This window comes from Pseudopodoces humilis, chromosome 1 (genome assembly GCF_049639895.1).
Source record: "Pseudopodoces humilis isolate 2021_Gansu_Grassland_sample_001 chromosome 1, ASM4963989v1, whole genome shotgun sequence".
Classification (NCBI taxonomy): Eukaryota; Metazoa; Chordata; class Aves; order Passeriformes; family Paridae; genus Pseudopodoces; species Pseudopodoces humilis.
Genome location: NC_142200.1, coordinates 1,129,322 through 1,147,458, shown reverse-complemented (window position 1 = coordinate 1,147,458; position 18,137 = coordinate 1,129,322). Strand labels below are relative to the sequence as shown.

At 48.6% G+C, this 18,137-nt stretch overlaps 1 protein-coding gene across 1 annotated transcript in view; it reads right to left on the bottom strand.

Moving 5' to 3' along the window:
* The window catches only part of ZC3H3 (zinc finger CCCH-type containing 3), a 126,998-nt gene that overhangs the window by 14,497 nt on the left and 94,364 nt on the right, over positions 1-18,137 (bottom strand). The window contains exons 6-9 of the mRNA XM_005516862.3: positions 17,249-17,330; positions 15,500-15,655; positions 13,722-13,791; positions 8,889-9,020 (exon numbers count right to left, since the gene is read on the bottom strand). Coding sequence (XP_005516919.2) covers positions 8,889-9,020; positions 13,722-13,791; positions 15,500-15,655; positions 17,249-17,330 — 440 coding nt within the window. The remainder of the gene's footprint in view (positions 1-8,888; positions 9,021-13,721; positions 13,792-15,499; positions 15,656-17,248; positions 17,331-18,137) is intronic.

Sequence of the window (18,137 nt, the reverse complement as noted above, 5' to 3'; positions counted from 1 at the left end):
AAGCCCCTTCTGTTTATTTACAGTAGCTCTCTTGCTCCTGCCAGATCCAACATGCTGGAGCTGGGTTTCTGTAGGGAATTTTGCTGCTGGCCCCGCGTCAGCCGGGGTGAAGCTGAGCGGGGCTGTGGGGTGGTGCTGGGGGCCATCTGATCCCTGCCACCTGTTGGGGTGGCTAATTATACCCCCCCGGGACCCCCGCCAGACCACAGGTTGGGCCATAAAAAGGGAAAAAAGTCTGGTCCCTTCCACCAGAGAGATGAGAAAACCCCAGAGAATCCCCAAAAAGCCACAGGGAGAAATCTCACCCCATTCCAGCTCCACCAGGTGCTGACGAGGATGCCAACATCCCCATGGATATGTCCCAATTCCAGTGTCCCCACTGTGGGGTTCCCCTCACAGCCTGTCCAGCAACAATGCCCGGGGCTGGGATGGTGCCCAGCTGGCAGATCCCATGTCCAGGACTCCTCCCTGGCTGCCAAGGCAGCTTTGGGTGAAATTCCAGGTGCTGTGAAGGATCCACAAGGCCTTAAATGGTCCAACAGGGCCCGACGTGCTCCAGGAGTGAGACAGGGATGAGAAGGTTTGCAGGGCCCAGCCTTCTTTAGCACGGACCTGGCAAAGGAGGCAACAACTGGTGGAAAGTCCTGGCTCAGTCCTGGGAATGATGTTAATGAACATTTTCCATGAACAAGCTTGGCAAGAGGGGACGGAGGGTGGGAGGAAGGTGAAGCTGGGTCACTGGGCCAGCCAAAAACCAGCCATTGACCGTATGGGGTGAGGAGGAGAGATCCCACCCAGCCTGGCATTCCCAGCTCCTGAGAAGCAGTTTGGCCAGGTTGAACTTCTCAAGTATCTCCAGGCTTAATCTCACCCCCTGCTCCTTTCCCAGTGCTAGGGGACAGCAGGTGACAAGGGCTGGACTTTGATGATCCTTGAGGATCCTTTCCAACTCAGAATATTCTGTGATTCTGTGAAGAGGTGACAAAGTGCTGGAGCATCTTCCCATCTCCTTGGGATCCATGTCCATCCCTCTATCCATCATGATGGACACAAATCCCACCAACCAGACCTTCAGGGGAAGGGGAACATTAAAGTCCCCAAAACTCAACTGCCTCAACTCCAGTCTTTTCTACTTTTTAAAGCCCTCTTGAGCATCCATGCAGCTTTTGCCAAAGCTATTCCAGGTACCCCATGGCCAAGCAGCGGGATTAATGGACTGGATGGATGTCAGGCTGTTTTAATGTCCTTCTAAGTGGCTGTTGAGAAGTGATGGCTGGAGGTGCCGGAGCCGTTTTGATGCCACTCCAAAGTGACAGCCAGTAAATGGCTTTTTTCTGATGGCTTTTTTATAATTGGGTGCAAATGGAAGCAGCCTTTAAAATAAAAATAAAAAATCCCGGCTCACTGTCATTAAAACCTGGAGGACAATACATCCAAACATCATCCAAACTGGAATAATGATGGAGAAATTTAACCAATGTCGTTATCTGAAGGAATTTGCTCCAGAAAAGGTTTCTGCCCTCAAAACAGTTTGCCCAACAAAATGCCTGCAGTGAAGGGATGACTCCTGATGGTCACCTCCAAATGATCAAGAGGGATTTGGGATCTAAAAGCTCTCTAGGATCCACTGCAAATCCCTCTCATTTGGTATTTCCAAGAAATAAAACAACATTTGAGCTAAAATACTTCTGGAGCTGGACCAAGACCAAGATGGCATTTTGAAAATCATTGGGAAAATCATATTTAAGAGGTAGCAAAGCAGCTGGGAGGGAATCCCTGCTCACAGCAGGGAGTTGGAACTGGATGGTCTTTAAGGTCTCTTCCAACCCAAACCAGTCTGAGATCCCAGGATTCTGTGGAACAATGGCACCACCCACTTGGTGTCATCTGCAAACTTGCCAAGAGGGCATCCAATCCCAATTAATTATGTCATCAATGAAGGCATTAATTAGCATTGGTCCCAGTACAGACCCTTGAGGGACGCCACCTGTCACTGGTTTCCACTGGATATCAAGTCATCGGCTGTAACTTTTTGGACATCCAGAAGATGAATTCCCAACATGGCATTCATCCTTTTGTGGCAATGTCTGTGGAATTCAATCATCCCCTGCACTGCTTTGAGGAACCCCATTTCCATCAGGGACCTCCAAAATCCCACCAATCCCACCCTAAAGCCACGACAGAGCCACTTTCACATGAACTACTCATCGATGGTAATTCCCAACCCCAAATCATCACTGCTGGGCGTGGAGTGACACCCACCAGACATTCCCAACAGCGTCATTCCATCAGGGATGATGGGACTCCACCACATGCCTGGTTCCAGGTGGCTCAGGGAAGGCACCCAATGGGATCCTGAGGTGCATTAGGAAGAGAGAGTTGAGGGAGGTGATGCTGTCCCTGTCCTCAGCACAGATGGGGCACATCTGGAGTGCTCTGTCCAGTGCTGGAATTCCTGGGGCAGGTCCAGAAGAGGACAATGAGAATGATGAAGGGACTGGAGCATCTCCCTTATGAGGAAAGGCTGAGGGAGCTGGGAGCCTCCAGAGGAGACACAGCTGACAGGGAACCTCATCCCTGTCTGTCCCTGTCTGCAGGGAGGGCTCTGAGCAGGGCCCAGGTTCCGCTCCGGGGGGTCAGCAATGGCACAAGAGGGACAGGCAGGAACTGACCCCAGGAAGTTCCACCTGGACATGAGGCAGAACTTGGGCAGTGACCAAGCCCTGAACAGAGACCAGAGAGGGTGAGGAGTCTCCCTCCCTGGAGATATTCCAGAATCCTCTGGACACAATCCTGTGCTGGGTGCTCTGGGATGGCCCTGCTGGAGCAGGGGGTTTGGATCAGATGCCCCATTGTGGTTCCTTCCAACCTGACCCATTCTGTGATCCTGGGAATCACCCACTGGTCACAGGATGTGGGGATTTTCTGACACAGAACAGATCAGGTCAAAGGGAGATTCCAGACAAGAAGCAAAGACCCAGTCTGCTGGGTTTTGTGTTCATCTCTACAGAAGTTCAGGTTAAAAAATCAGGAACTCTCTGCCTCATTACCACATTCCCACTTTAGAGCTGTGATTCTGTGGCTGCTCTTCTCCCAAACTTCCCAGTTTTCACATTTTGCACCCCACCTCCTTCTACAAAGATATTAAAGTGTAAGAAAGAGAAAATCTCAGCCTGGGATTTATCTTTGCATTGTTATCAACAATCCCAGGCTATTAAGCAGTTCCAGTTCATCCTGATAAGCCCCATCTTTAATGTAAGGATCAGAATTCTGTTGGAGATGCCACAGTTAAATTAAAGGAGCAATAAGAACCCTCATTATCCCATTACAAACACTGGAAACCCACAAGATTTTCACAGAGATACATGGAGAGGACTGGCCATAGAAGAATCCTGATCGGTTTTAAACCTCTTCTGAGGGCTACAAAGTGCTTCCAATGGGAAGATCCCATTGCCACAACTGGGATTTATCATTTATTATCAGCAGCATTAGTTGCCCAGAGGACATGGACAAGGACTCAATATTCCCAGAAAAAAACCTGGGATGAACCTGGAGAGATTTCAGCCAGCTCAAATCCATCCTGGACACTACTGGTGACCTTTAAAACAGCCCCATTACCAATCCCACACATTCTTTATTGTAAATAAAACTTTCACTTGCTCATCAGTTTGGTGACTGAAGATTTCTGCTACACATTTGGGGGAAAAAAAATCCCAAATCAAGCTCCCAGAAAACATCTGTCAACCAGAGCCAAAATTAAGGATAAATGAAATGAAGTTGCTTTTGTAGTTGATTTTCATACAGCTGCAGTGGACTATAAAAGAGCTATCAAAAAGCAGAGCTCTCCATCAGCCATTTCCAAATTATTACAGAATCAGGGAATTGTTTAGGTTGGAAAATCTCATTCCCCCAGCACTGACAAGGCCACCACTAAGTCAAGTCCTCAAGTGCCACATCCACAAGGCTGTTAAATCCCTCCAGGAATGATTATTCCACAACTTGCCAGCTCATCCTGTGCCAGGGATGGACAACCTTTTGTTCAAGAGTTCCTCAAGGGAAATAGAAGTTGGTTGGGAGTTAACCTAGGATCAAAGGAGGGGAAAAAAAGACCCAGAGACACAAAGATCTGATGGCCATGAGGAAAGAAAAATGCTGGTTGAACCAGAAAAACCAGCTGAGATCAGAAGGCATGAACAGTTCTGAACTTCACCTTTCCATGATAAAAGATTAAGGAAAACAAGGATCCCAGGCTGCTGCTCTCCATCGTTGGGTAATTAAGAGAAAACCCCACAGGCATTTAATATTTTCTGTTGTAACACAGCTCATGTGGCTTTTTCTAAAGAAATGTGTTAAACTGAATGCATCAGACACACAAAATACGCTTCTGGTGGGAAACTATTGAACTTCCACCAGAAAAGGAATAAATAACCAACCAAACACATAAGAAACCACACGAGAATGAGGTTTCAGCTGCAAAAAAATCCCCACATTTGGATTTTCTACAGCAAAATCAAGCAGCTGCCACAGCAAAAAAAAAACAAAAACCAAGCTCCACCTGGGGGAAGAAAATGATTCTTCCCAAGGAAGCTGCACTTCCTCAGGCTGTGCTGCCCCTGTCCCATATTTTTTACATGGATAAGGCAGAAATTAGAGCTTTGGTGAAAGCTGTTGTTCCAATAAAAAGATAGATTTTAGGAGTAAGTTTAGCTGGGATGAGCAGTCCCAGCAAAGCTCAACCTTCCTAGCATGGCAGGTCCCCATGTCAAGCTTTACCATCACAAGGCTGGTTGTGCCAGTCAGGATTCCAGAGGGATGGGAACAGATTCTCCTCTTATCCATGATTTATTCCAGTACATCTCCCCGTGCCTTTCCAGGGAAGCCTCGTTGTTTAATCTCACTGTGTCTTACTGTTTAACAGCTCCCACGAGGGAACAATTTACCCACAGGCTCCAAGGCAGCCGATGGAAACAATCCGGAGAGAGGGATTTAATGCAGTTCCGGCACTAATGGGCACAGAGCGGGGAAGATTATTTAATACAAAACAATTTTCCAGATGCAGCAATGGAATTGTTGAGTGGTTTGAGTTGGAAGGGATCTTAATGATCTCATTCCAAACCCCTGACATGGGCAGGGACACCTCCCACTATTCCAGGTTGCTCCAAGCCTTGTCTGACATAGCCTTGGACACTTCCAGGGATGGGGCAGCCACAGCTTCTCTGGGCAACCCGTGCCAGGGCCTCATCACCCTCACAGGAAGGAATTTCTTCCCAATATCCCATCTAAATCTACCCTCCCTCATCTTTTGTGCCAGGAAAGCAACTCCCAAGGCAGGTGCTCCTTGGGATCATCTATGGATGAGCTTCCAGCTCCAGGCTCTCAGCCACACAGAGATCCCAGCCCATGATTTGCCACCAAATTTGGTTTGGGTTGGAAAGGTCCTTAAAGCCCACCCTGTTCTAACCCCATGCCATATGCAGGGACACTTTCCACTATCCCTGGTTGCTCCAAACCCCATCCAACCTGACCTTGAACACTTCCAGGAAGACATCCACAATGTCTTCATCCAATGTCTCCTCCTGCTTGTCCCTTGCTCTTGGGTCACGTCACCACAGACACTTCACCCATGGGTGCTGCCTCATCCCTCACACCCACCAGCCTCATCCTAGCCTCTCCTAGAGAATTCCTCCTCCAAGGAATTCCTCCTCCAAGCCCCTGCACAAGGCCCCATATGGGAGGAGCAATGTGGAACCACAGAGGAGCTCTGACCGTAGAGCAGCTCATGAAAACATCTCCAGAAAACCCTGGGAAGAACCTGCAAGAGGCCCCATTTCTCTCTCTTCTCCCACTTCCCTCCTGGGACTTCCTCCAGTGCAGGTGGCCGGCCCAGAGGGACCTCCCAGCACGACCAGGTCAGGGTGCCAGGGAAGGGCAGGGAGCTCCAGGAAAATTGGGACAGAGATCCCCAAGGTGGGAATCACTCCGTGGCTTTAAGGGACACGTATGATGTTGTGTTTAGGGATGATCCATTTAGGAAGCATAAATGGTGGAGGAACTTCCCAGCCCATTACCAAGGAACCTGTAGGAATGCTGGAAATCAAGGTCCTAGCTCTGCCACCAGCTCCCTTCTGGAAACAGAATTCCATAATCATTTAGGTTGGAAAAGCTCTCCGAAATCATCAGGTCCAACTTTTGACCAATTAATTAATATTGGGAATAACATTCCCTTTATGAAGGATGTGATCATGGTCCTGCACAGGAGCTGTCCCATGTCCCCAGGCATGGATTTTCAGATTCCTGAAAAAAGGACATGGGAATGCAAAATTATAACTTTCTCACTTAATTCTAAATTCCTGGTGAAGGCAGAGAGGGTCCGTCCTGGCACCATTTGTATGAAGAGCAACTAGAATTACAGCCCAGGAATGGGACAAAGGTGGATCAACTTGTCCTGAGAATCCTTCAACACATCCTGGGAAGTACTTAAGAGACAACTCTGCCAATGACATGTCATAAATTATGCATAATAATGGATATTTCTGATGGAGGTCTGCTAAAAATCAGGAATTGTGTTTGTCTGGGAGAGCACAACGAGGAAAACACGACTGGGAGAAGAGGCCAGTGTGCCAAATATCAGCATAAAACAACCTAAATTCCTAATTCTGGACCATCCCTGTCGGACTATATCCACCCAGGATTCTCCACCGGAGTCTCACACCTTTGCACCGTGCTTTGTGCTTCAAACCAACATCGCCCGGACAGGGAAAGGCAGAATGAGGGAAGATTTACTCCCATCCTAAATAATTCACAAGAAAAGGGACTGCGCATCTTTAACAAGCCATCGTTTTATGAAGCAAGGTTAACATTTTTCCTTGATTCAGTGGAATATTATAAACTCTCTGGGGTCCATTTGAGGACTTTCTACTTGGAGCAAAGGCACAGACTCAGCACTTTTTATATTATTTAGAGAATAAAATTAACCCTTAATGGCCCAAGCTGGAATTTCTCCTCCCCAGTTAAATATGGCCCGCTCAGCAATTTCTCCCCATATATAATTACAGGCTGCTATCCATCATCTGGAGGAGAATGCTTTCCCGACATTCCGAAAGTGACGCCGTAAGCACTTTTCCTAATAGAATAAATATTCTAAATATCTCTTTTATATTTTCATTTAAATTGGAATATTTTAAAAATAATTGTCGGGACCCTGCCTGCGTGGTTGGCGCTGCGCTGGAGGGAGGTGGCAGGATGCCTGTGTTTTCCTTCTGAGGGAATGTTTATCCTGCATCAAGTCCCCCTCCACGCACTGCCACAAAAAGTAATTAGGCCCGGAGTAATTTATTAGAGCTTCACCTCTGCTGATGCTGATGTCCTGTTTTCCTTAAAACTCTCACTTTTGGCTTTTGTCCCTGGTTTTTGCCTGATTTTTGCTCTTTGGTGGTTGCTCCTCAGGAAAGGATGGGGGAAACACCAGACGAGGTTTAGTGGGACTTGACATTGCTGGGTTCAAAGCTGGGCTCAGTGATCTTAGAGGTCTTCTCCAGCTGAAATGACCCTAGGATTCCATCCAACGTTGTGTTTGGATTCTGGGACAGGCTGGTGGCCACGCTGCTGGGATCTGAGCACTATGGCTTCTCTTGATGGGTTCTACCACTGCAAATGAGCGCTACCAGGATGGAGAAAAGGAAAAGAACACTCTGGGGCACCCACAACTCCTCTGGACAACCTGGGACAGGGTCTCATCACCTTCACAGGGAAGAATTCCTTCCCAATATCCCATCTATCCTTGCCCTCTGGCAGTGGGAAGCCATTCCCCCTTGTCCTGGCACTCCAGATCCTTGCCCAAAGTTCCTCTCCAGCTCTCCTGGAGCCCTTTTAGCCCCTCAGAAATGGTTCTAAGGTCTCCTCAGCACCTTCCCTTTTCCAGGCTGGACATTCCCAGCACTCCCAGCCTGGCTCCAGAGCAGAGGGGCTCCAGCCCTTGGAGCATCTCTGTGGCCTCCTCTGGACTCTGCTGACGGCAGCTCTGCAGGTGGGGTCTCACCTGAGTGGGGCAGAGGAGCAGAATTCTCCCCTTTCCTGTTGGTCACAATTGTCCAAGGATGAGCAGAAATCCCATACAATAACCTATAACCCATTTGGAAAATGGCAAAGAAGAGTCACGACAATCACTTGGATTCCCAAGAGAACACCAACCACAACACAGAAATCCTGTGTGTTCCAAATTCCTTTGGAACAGCAAATGTCAGCTGGCTCCAAGTCCTGCTCCAGGAAAGCTGCTCCCATGATTTCTACGTTACGTCGGATACCAAAAGCTCATGAACGAGGTTGCAGCTCTCTCCAGGGTACACCTGAAGTCCATGTAGGACTTCACTGCACATATCCAAACCATCCCCAGGACCTGGAGGTGGTTCCATGAATCCCTCAGGCACAGCAGATGCTGAGCTGGCTGAGCAAGGCTGGTCCTGCTCCTAAAACTAAGCCACAGGATTTAAGGCTCAAGTTTTAACCCATCACAGAGCCAGTGTGGAAAATAAGCATTAATGCCTATGGATTTTCTAGGTGAAATGGGGAATCCTAAGTATTTTCCTACATTTTTCATCTGTTTCAGCAAGGAGTTTTCAGGGCAGGTGCTTCCAGCTCAGACACTGATAACACAAACACCCCATCGAGGCTCTTACCAGGGAAGCACCAACATGTTGATGAGCCAAAACCTTTCATTTCATTCCCTTTTTTCCCAACCAAACCATTTTGCCAAAACCCTTTGGAAAAGCACAGGACTTTTGTTCATCACATCCAGGTGCTGAGCAGCTTCCAGCTCTTCCCTGTGGTGCCGTAGCTGGTGCAGGACGCTGCTCGTGGCTTTGGCTTCAGCCAAAAAAATTCCTCTTTACCTTTTCTCCCATGGGACAATATCCTTTGAGGAAATCCTGGCACACTTCCGCCTTCCTGGACACGTAGACGTGGCTGTAGGGGCAATTGCTGTTGCTGCAGATCCCTTTCAAGTAGTAGGAACACACTGGCATCTGCAAGAGGAGGAGAAATCCGTCAGCATTCCCTAAACCCGTGACTTGAAATCTCTGCAACCCCCAGACCTGAAATAAAAACGTGACAAGTGTAAAATAAATAGAAATATTTTGCCAGCCACTGATCCCAGAGGTGTTTTTAGCTCTTACATTGGTTTCCTGCAAGGCAGCTCCCTGGTATTACGTATTCCCGGTGTTTGGATATGCAGGGAGTGAAGGCAGTCCCCTCAGCATCCTTCAGGATGCTGGAGAGAAGGTGAAAAGCTGAGAACTGCCACCAGGAAGACAATTCCCTCTGGAAGGGATGGGGAAATGTCATAAATTCTGGGAACACCTTTCACAAGGGATGATGCAGTGATGGAGATGGGAACAGTGGCGCAGGGATCATGCCCAGCCCAGCTACATCATCCCATAGGGAATTCTGGCCATCACAAAGGTCAAAACAGCATCCTGGGATCTTCCCATTTGGCTCTTGGTGGACACAGAGTTGGCAGGAGGGGGGTTTGATAAAGGCTCCAAAAGGTGGTTCCTAGAAAGGGAGAAAAAAGCACCTCCGTGAGGATTCTGTGGGGGCTGCATCATTCCAAGGCATTATCCTGGAATTCCCCAGGGCTGTGATGCCTGTCCCTGTGCACTGGGGACAGGGAGTGAAAGGAGGGAGTGAAAGGAGGAGGAGAGCCCAGGCTCCCGCCATGAGCACTGGGGGAGGAGAGCAGCGGGATACACAGAGCTGATCTCGCGCTCCCGCGCTCCTGAGCTTCTGCAGCGCGACAGCCGACGGGGAAAACCGACGGAGCAAGGATTCTCCTCATCGTCCTCAGAGCACAAACTTCACCTTCTGCCAGCTGTTATCATTAAAAACAAATTACCAGCCTGCTGCCATATTTCAGCATCCTTAACTCACCGGCTACCGCCGGCAGCTTCCCGCTTCCCGCCCCAATCAGGCAGCTGCCACCGGGAACGTGCGCTTCCTGAAGGTCCAGCTCCTCCTGCTCCTACATCCCGAATTTCCTCACTGCTCGTGGAGGTATTGATCCCCGCCCCATTCACCAGTAGCATCCTTGTCCCACCAGCTCAAGTGTCCCCAAGTAAAATTTACAATCCTGCAGTAACCACCGGCCGGGGCTATCCGGCAAAATCCCTTATCCCTGAAGGGCACATTAAGGGTTGAACTAAATTGCCTCACTTGAGACCGAGAGGAAAGAAAACAAAGGGTGCTTTAAAAGAGGAGAGTTTATTTTTAATTGTCTTTTAACTGCAGACATTAACATAAAGGACAGGGCTCTGGGGCGATCTTTGGCAGTGCTGGTGGTGTGACCGTAAACGATTCCCTTAATGTAGTTTTTGATATAGAGCCCAAATTAGCTCTAATAAAAAGGGATAATAAAGGCAGCTCTCCGACAAAAATAAACTCCTCCTCGCTGTCAAGCCCGAGCCATTATCAAGAGGAAGCAGCGCTCTCATTTCAATTAACCTTGTTTGCACCCCAGCACGTCCACACAAATAACAATAACATTAATTCAAGGCACTGGGGCGCTGCGGCCGCCTTCGACAGCTTTGACTCTCTACAAGCTCTGGAGGCAGCAGCTAAATGAACCCGAAACTCCACATGAGCCTCCAAATTGCTCACAACTGAGTTTTGAAGCTCTATTAGGGAGAAAAATGCTGATTCTTTCCGAGTTCCTCAAGGGGAAAAGCTGTTGGAACAGCAGTGGGCGGCTTCTCGAGTCCCGGCCTCTCGCAACCTTCACTTCCTTCAGATTTCCTGGTTTCTCTCCATTGCTGGGATGTGTCAGTGACTCTGTGGAAAAATTCCCTGTGTGTCACTTCAGTGGGTGCTTCTCACCAAAAGCTCTGCCTGAGTCTCCTGTGGAGCAAAATTCTTTAAACTGTGAGGGCCTGGCACAGGTTGCCCAGAGAAGCTGTGGCTGCCCCATCCCTGGAAGTGCCCAAGGCCAGCTTGGATGGGGCTTGGACCAACCTGGGATAGTGAAAGGTGTCCCTGCCCATGGCAGAACAAGAAGAGCTTTCCCTCTTTCCCAGCCTCCTTTTTCCATCTCCAGAGGGTGATGGAAACCACTGGAGTTCGGATCTGCAAAGCTCTGTGACAATCTGGAGCCATCCTCCATCCTGCTTGGAGCAAGGGGTTTGCTGCTCTAGGATGGGGAAAAGCTCCCTGCTGCTGTGACAGCTGAATCCATGCAGCTTTCCATAGAAAACAGTGATTTTTTTTCCCATAGAAAATAGTGATTATTCCCATTTTTCAGTGGGGAAACTGAGGCAGGAGAGTGCACGAAGGCTGAGACATTGTTTCGTCCTGAAACCAAGAGCCAAGCCCTGCAAGCCTTTGATCCTTCACCTCCTGGACTGGATATCCCATCCCAGTAAAACCCCACTGACGTGAGACACACAGCAACCTGAATTTTCTCGGATGAGGCTTTGGGGTGTCCCTCTCCAATGACCACAAACTGAAATCGGGAATCCCCAAACCACCACATCACCCCACACAGAAAAAAACCAAACATGAATCGCATTAAAACCTCAATTCAAACAGCCAAAAACCAACCATGCACAACCCTTCACCTGAGGAAAAGGTGGGATTTACTCCAAAAACTCCACCAGCTTCCTTCCTCTGCTGAGTGCCTTCACCTGCTTTTCCCAGCACTGATAAATGAGGGAAAAGCCACCTTTGCCAAGAATCACCCGAGTTAATGGGGAGCTCCGGGACCTGGAAAGAGAAGTTGCCTCTCCTATTGGGAAGCAGTATTCCCATGGCAATAAATCACCCTGGAACAAGTCTGAACTCCATGGAAGAGGTTGTTTCTCTTCCAGCCCTCGCTGATGACAAGGTGGCAAACAGGGAGACCTTTGAACCACCCTCAGGGTGGTTAATCCTGTGAAAAATAATTCCCCTTCCCAACGGAGCATGGCAGGAAAAATGTGCTCCAAAAGCTTTTAGAGCTGGCACTGCCTGCTTTGATTTTGGTTTGTTAATTAATGATTTATCTTGAGTTTAGGTGACGCTTCGTTAGCTCAGGATAACGGTGAGACGGGCTGAGGTCACTGCATCCCATGGGATCCCATCCCAGGGATTCTATCCCCAAAATGCTACTGGCAAACAGTTCCTCGACATGGTCACTCCTTTTTAATTCAGTTTTATTACCACAATACCACTGTTATTCTTCTCAAACAGGTGAGGTGCTGCTAAAAGTTGAGTTTTCCATCATTCTCCATTTATTCGCCCAAAACAGAGCCCAGAAGCCAAATCTGGAGGTCCTCCTTGAGGGATCAAGTGTTCCTGGAGGGGAAACTGAGGCTACATCTCCACCAGGAATTCAAACATGACAAGGAATATTCCTGGGTAGAGAGACCACAAATTCATCCACATCCAACCATCACATTCTTTGGTGAATAAACCACCAACTGCAACAGCCCCTTGGGCATGTCCAATTCCCAAGTTTCATCTGGGTTTCTTGCCCCAGGACCAAAAAAGACTTCACCACCTTCTGAAATTCCATTTAATTTGGAGTTTATGGTTCTGTGGGTGAATTTCAATCCTTCGCCTCAGAGATACAGGCAGAGGGTTGCACATCGTTTACTTGGATGACAAGAAGTAGCTGGCCTCACTAATTACAATAATTTTGGATAAACAGCCAATCCCACTTCAAAGCTTCCTTCGTTCCTGGCTTCTTCATTTCTGAATGAAATGAACGCTGTTACGGAATGAAAAAAACAAAACCCCAAGCCGTCTTTTTTTCCATCTATCAATCCTCATCCCCGTTCCTGCTCTGACACGCCACGAGCCAGGGAATGCAGCTGTCCCCGTCCCTGTTTTATGTACTCGTGATTAAGTGACTCTGAAGAGAAATCCATGTAAAAAACATCTGGTGCTTCGTGTCTCATTCAGGACGACTTCCCAGATAACTTACGAGCTCCCCATGGACAAGGAATGTGCCTCAGGCACCTCAGCTTCCATGCTGGAGTCTCCAAAGCTATATCCAAGTGGAGATCCCAGCCACTAAACACAGGCTGAGGTGCTAAATCATCACTGATAAACCCAAAATAAAAACCCTAGATTATTTTTCCACCTTGTGTAATAAAACCAAAGAGCCCCAAATACATCCAGAAGGTGGAAAGCAATGAACTCCAAAGTTGTTTCTCCAGAGTTTCAAGCTGATTTTGCTGCTTGGCATTTTAGAATTGATTTTTATTAATTTATACCTCAAAATTATGTTTGTTAAAACATCCTCTGACCCCAGCATAGAGGGATTTCCAGGGAAATGTGATCTTATGAATGTAGGGAAGAATTAGACTCAACTAAATGGACTTGATGATCTTGGAGGTTTTTTTTAGACAAGTCTTTTCTAGACCCCAGCCACAGGGTGGTGAGGCCCTGGAATAGGATGCCCAGATGAGCTGTGGATGCCCCATCCCTGGAAAAATTCAAGGCCAGGTTGGCTGGGGCTTGGAGAAGCCTGGGATAGTGGAAGGTGTCCCTGACCATGGCAGAGGGGCTGGAATGAGATGACCCTGAAGATCCCATCCATCCCAAACCATTCCATGGTTCTGTCACGATTCAGGAGCCTGAACAGCTCAGCAGGGAAACCCCAAACTCAGTTGGAAGCATTCAGTGAGGAAGAAACTTCCCACAACCACCCCTTTGCACACAGAGCCACGTTCCCATTGGGAAGCCACACAGACCTTGTCCTTGGACACCTTGTGGGAAAATGGACAGGTCCCATCTGTCTTCTTGCACGTGCCACGGAGAAACCTGGAGATAAAGCAGATGGAGAGGGTTGGACATGAGGTGGGTCACAAAATATATAAAATATATTATATTTATACAAAACCACACAATTTCTGCTGAGCTCATCCATAAACCCATAAACCCATTTCACACCCCTTGTTGGAAGAGCAGCTGATGATTCCCGATAGATTTTATTCTTTCATCACATTTGGCTGCTCATTAGTAGGTAGAGCAAGGCTTGTATCCCAAAATTCAGACATGATGCTCCCAGAAGGAGAAACATCCTTCCTAGGGCCCTGATTACTCCAAGTTGCTGAGAAAAGTTGTGGATTCCCCATCCCTGGAAGTGTCCAAGGTCAGGCTGGAGAAGGTTTGGAGCATCCTGGGATAATGGAAGATGTCCCTGCCCATGGCAGGGGAGAAGACTGGATGAACTTGAAGGTCCTTTCCATTCCAAACCATTCCAGGGTTCTGTAATCCCATTCTATGAGATGATGGATGAAGCGCCAGGTGGGAATGGCCAACGACCATGAGGAGCAAAGACAGGCCCAGAACAGGAACCAAGATCCCAAAGCACACAAGTAGGTCAAGACTTTTCCTAGGATTGACCATTGTGAGAGATTAGCAAAATTAAAAAATTGTAAGGGAAAGCTAAAGAATGGGATTGGAGATAAAGGAACCAGGATAAGGAGACACACAGCTGGGAGAAATCAGTGTTCTCCTCCAATGATGCATGGAAATGAGACAGGATAGAGACCCAAAAGACTTCAAGGAGCACAATTCCTAAAGTAGGCAAGGAATTATGGGATTTGTTATGGCAGAATGAGTGAGGAGGAGTAAAATCAGTTAAAAAAACAATAAATCCCCTTCCTCTCCTCTATCGTCTCCCATCGAGCTTTGAGCAACTTCCAAGTGATTCCAGCACAGCAGCAATTTTATGGAGAAATTAGTCCAGGAGCTCATCAGAGGAGTTGGCTTTTCTGCACTTTTTAAATGACTCATAATAGAGTTTAATCAACTCTTGGGCAGGTCTAATGAGCTGCCAACATGGATCAGTTCTCCTGGAATAAATCACCAAGTCTCAGAGCTGCACAACGTCACACGCTGAGGGATTCAAACCTGTTGGACTGATCCAAATGGATCTGAGGAATGCTCCTGAAGGAGAAACCTGGAGTGTGGTCAGGGCAGGGGCTGAAGTCACCCAGCCCAGAAAAGAAGGCTCCAAAGAGACCTTAGAGCCCCTTACAGTGCCTAAACAGACTTCAAAAGAAACAAAGAGGGACTTGGAACAAGGAATGGAATGACAGGACAAGGAGAATGGCTTCCCACTGCCAGAGGGATAGACAGGATATTAGGAAGATACTTTTCCCTGTGAGGCTGGAATGGAATTTCCAGAGAAGCTGTGGCTGCCCCATCCCTGAAAGTGTCCCAGACCAGGCTGGACAGGGCGTGGAGCAACCTGGGATAGTGGAAGGTGTCCCTGCCCATGGCAGGGGTTTGGAATTCAATGATCTTTGATGTCCCTTCCAACCAAAACAATTCCATGATTCTCTGGCCTCTTCTTGTCCTCTTCCTTCCAACCCAACAGTGCAGAACCTACACCTGACCCAGAACACCCATCCTTGTTGTCCTACACCTCTGTTATCAGTTTGCTTCCCTTAGGAATATCCCACAAGGAAGCACCAAAGCCACCCAACGTCCCAGTTCACCGCAATTACGTGTCCATCCCTACCTGGTGCAGACAGCCACTTTCTCTGGATCATGGATGTAGGGGCAGCTGTCGCCCCGATTGCACTTCCCGAAGCGGTTGTAGTACATACAATATTCCTTCTTTTTCTTCTTCTGCTTGGCTTGACGGATGATGGCCAAGCTCCTCTGCACAGCACGGCTGAAGGAGAAAGAGGGACAAGGTCAGGGAAAACCTCCAGCTCCAACACCACAATGAAATGGAGAAGACACCTCAACAACACCTGAAACCACAGAGGAGCCTACCTTTGGAGAGTAAAATATTTAGCAAGTTCACGCTCATAAGCCCTAAAGTATTTTCGATTTTTGGCTGATTTTACCCCGAATAATTAAAAATCTGCAAGACAGCACCAAAGTCACCAGTGAGATTCCTTCCCACCCCTGTAACTGTGATCCTCTCCTTGGATTTTATGAGCGTGGAGAGGGTTTCCCACACTTTTGGGGAATATGGTGAGGAAGGAAGCATCCTCTCCTTGTGCACCACAGGATGCCAAGGCTGAATGACTTGGAGGGCTCTTCAGCACACATCCCACCAGCTGGGCCTGATGCTATTCATGGCCTTCAAGTGGGCACCTGGTCATGAACCTCAAAGAACGAGGACCTACGTGATGGCCACAGGAACAAAAAGTACCACCAAAGAGCAGAAAAGCTCCTTTTTAATTGCCTGGTCCCACTAAAAGCTACTTAAGGAGCTGAAAAGTTGCTTAGCACATGTTTTCCACAAGCTTCCAGCTGGAGAGGGAATTATCCAGCAGCTCTTGGGATGTGTGGAAAAGAGGAAGTTTTGAGATCTAGATGAACACAAACCAGGGGGGGCACCAAGCAGGTGATTCCGTGGTAGGGCACAGTCAGCTCCACTTTGCTGGGGACACAGTGCATTATCCATGAAAAATACAGGTTCAAGGAACTTAATTTTCAGTGGAAATGCACATTTTTAACTCTGTAATTGCTGGTTGTCTGCAGCTCCTGTATTAAAAGGAGGTGCAAGGCCAAGTGTAAGGTCCTGGATGTGTGGTGGGTAATCCCAAGTACAAATCCAGGCTGGGTGGAGGATGGATTGCGAGCAGCCCTGAGGAGAAGGACTGGGGGGAGTTGATGGATGAGAAGGTCCACATGATCCAACCATGGGAGCCCAGAATACCCTGGGCTCATCCCACAGCGTGGGCAGCAGGAGAGGGGGAATTTCTGCCCATCTGCCCAGCTCAGGTGAGATCCCACCTGCAGAGCTGCCTTCAGTTCTGGAGAAGGAGCTGGCAGAAGGATGTGGAGCTGCTGGAGCAGATCCAGAGGAGGTCACAGAGGTGCTTCCAGAGCTGGAGCCCCTCTGCTCTGGATAAGACTGGGAGAGCTGGGAATGTCCAGCCTGGAGAAGAGAAGGTTTCAGGGAGACCTCAGAGCCCCTTCCAGTGCCTTTCCAGTGCTTAAAGGGGCTCAAAGGGGCTCCAGGAGAGCTGGAGAGGGACTTTAGACACGGGATGGAGTGACAGGAAAAGGGGAAATGGTTTCCCACTGCCATAGGGCAGTGATAGATGGGATATTAGGAAGAAATTCTTCCCTGGGACGGTAGGCAGGCTCTGGCTTATGACCGCCCCAAAGCAGAAGCTGCAGAAAAGCAGCAGCCAGAGCTTCACCAAATCATCCTCCAGTTCAACAGCTGCTCCTGAAGCTCCTGACTCCCTGTTGAGCATAATTCTGAAGATGGAGCATGTCATTCCTGCTTCCTGTAAGTACAGACCTGGCGATGTATCGGCACGTTGAGGATCTGCTCAGGCCGGCTGGAAAGACCCCAGGACTGGGTATGGAGTGCAATCTCAGTGCTGGAAAGAGAGAAAAACATGGATCATTGCTTGGAATAGAGAAATATTGCAGGAATTCACACAGCCCTCAGTACCTCAGGTCCACAAAAATGATTGGAGGGATGGAGACCTCTTGCTGTGAGGAAAAGCAGGGAGATCTGGGGTTGCTCAGCCTGGAAAAGGCTCCAAGGGAGAACTTGGAGCCCCCTCCAGTGCCTAAAGGGGCTCCAGGAGAGCTGGAGAGGAACTTTGGACAAGGGATGGAGGGACAGGAAAACGGGGAATGGCTTCCCACTGCCAGAGGGCAGGAAGAGATGGAATACTGGGAAGAATTTCTTTACTGTGAGGGTGGTGAGGCCCTGGCACAAGCTGCCCAGAGAAACCATGGATGTCCCCCATCCCTGGAAATGTCCAAGGCCAGGTTGGACAGGGCTTGGAGCAACCTGGGATAGTGGAAGGTGTCCCTGCCCCTGGCAAAGGATCAGAACTAGATGATCTTCAAGTTCCCTCCCAACTCCAACCATTCCATGATTCCATGATCTTATTTAACCCAAAGCATGGAGCTTTGGGTTAAATAAAAGAACCAGAGACCCATTGGATGAAGATGCCCTTTAGGGACTTCCCAGCTCTGGAGCAGCCCTGTCAGAGCAGGGCCAGCCCCAAACAGAGCAGGAATTTTCCCCCTCAGCACCCAAACATGCCAGAACACTCCTGTAAGCAAATCCCACGCTTCCACCATCAATCCAACAAATTTCCACGCTTGCCTTGGCGGCTGCCCACAGCCGGACAAGGAAGCCCAGCGCCCACTCCCTTACATACACGCATGGA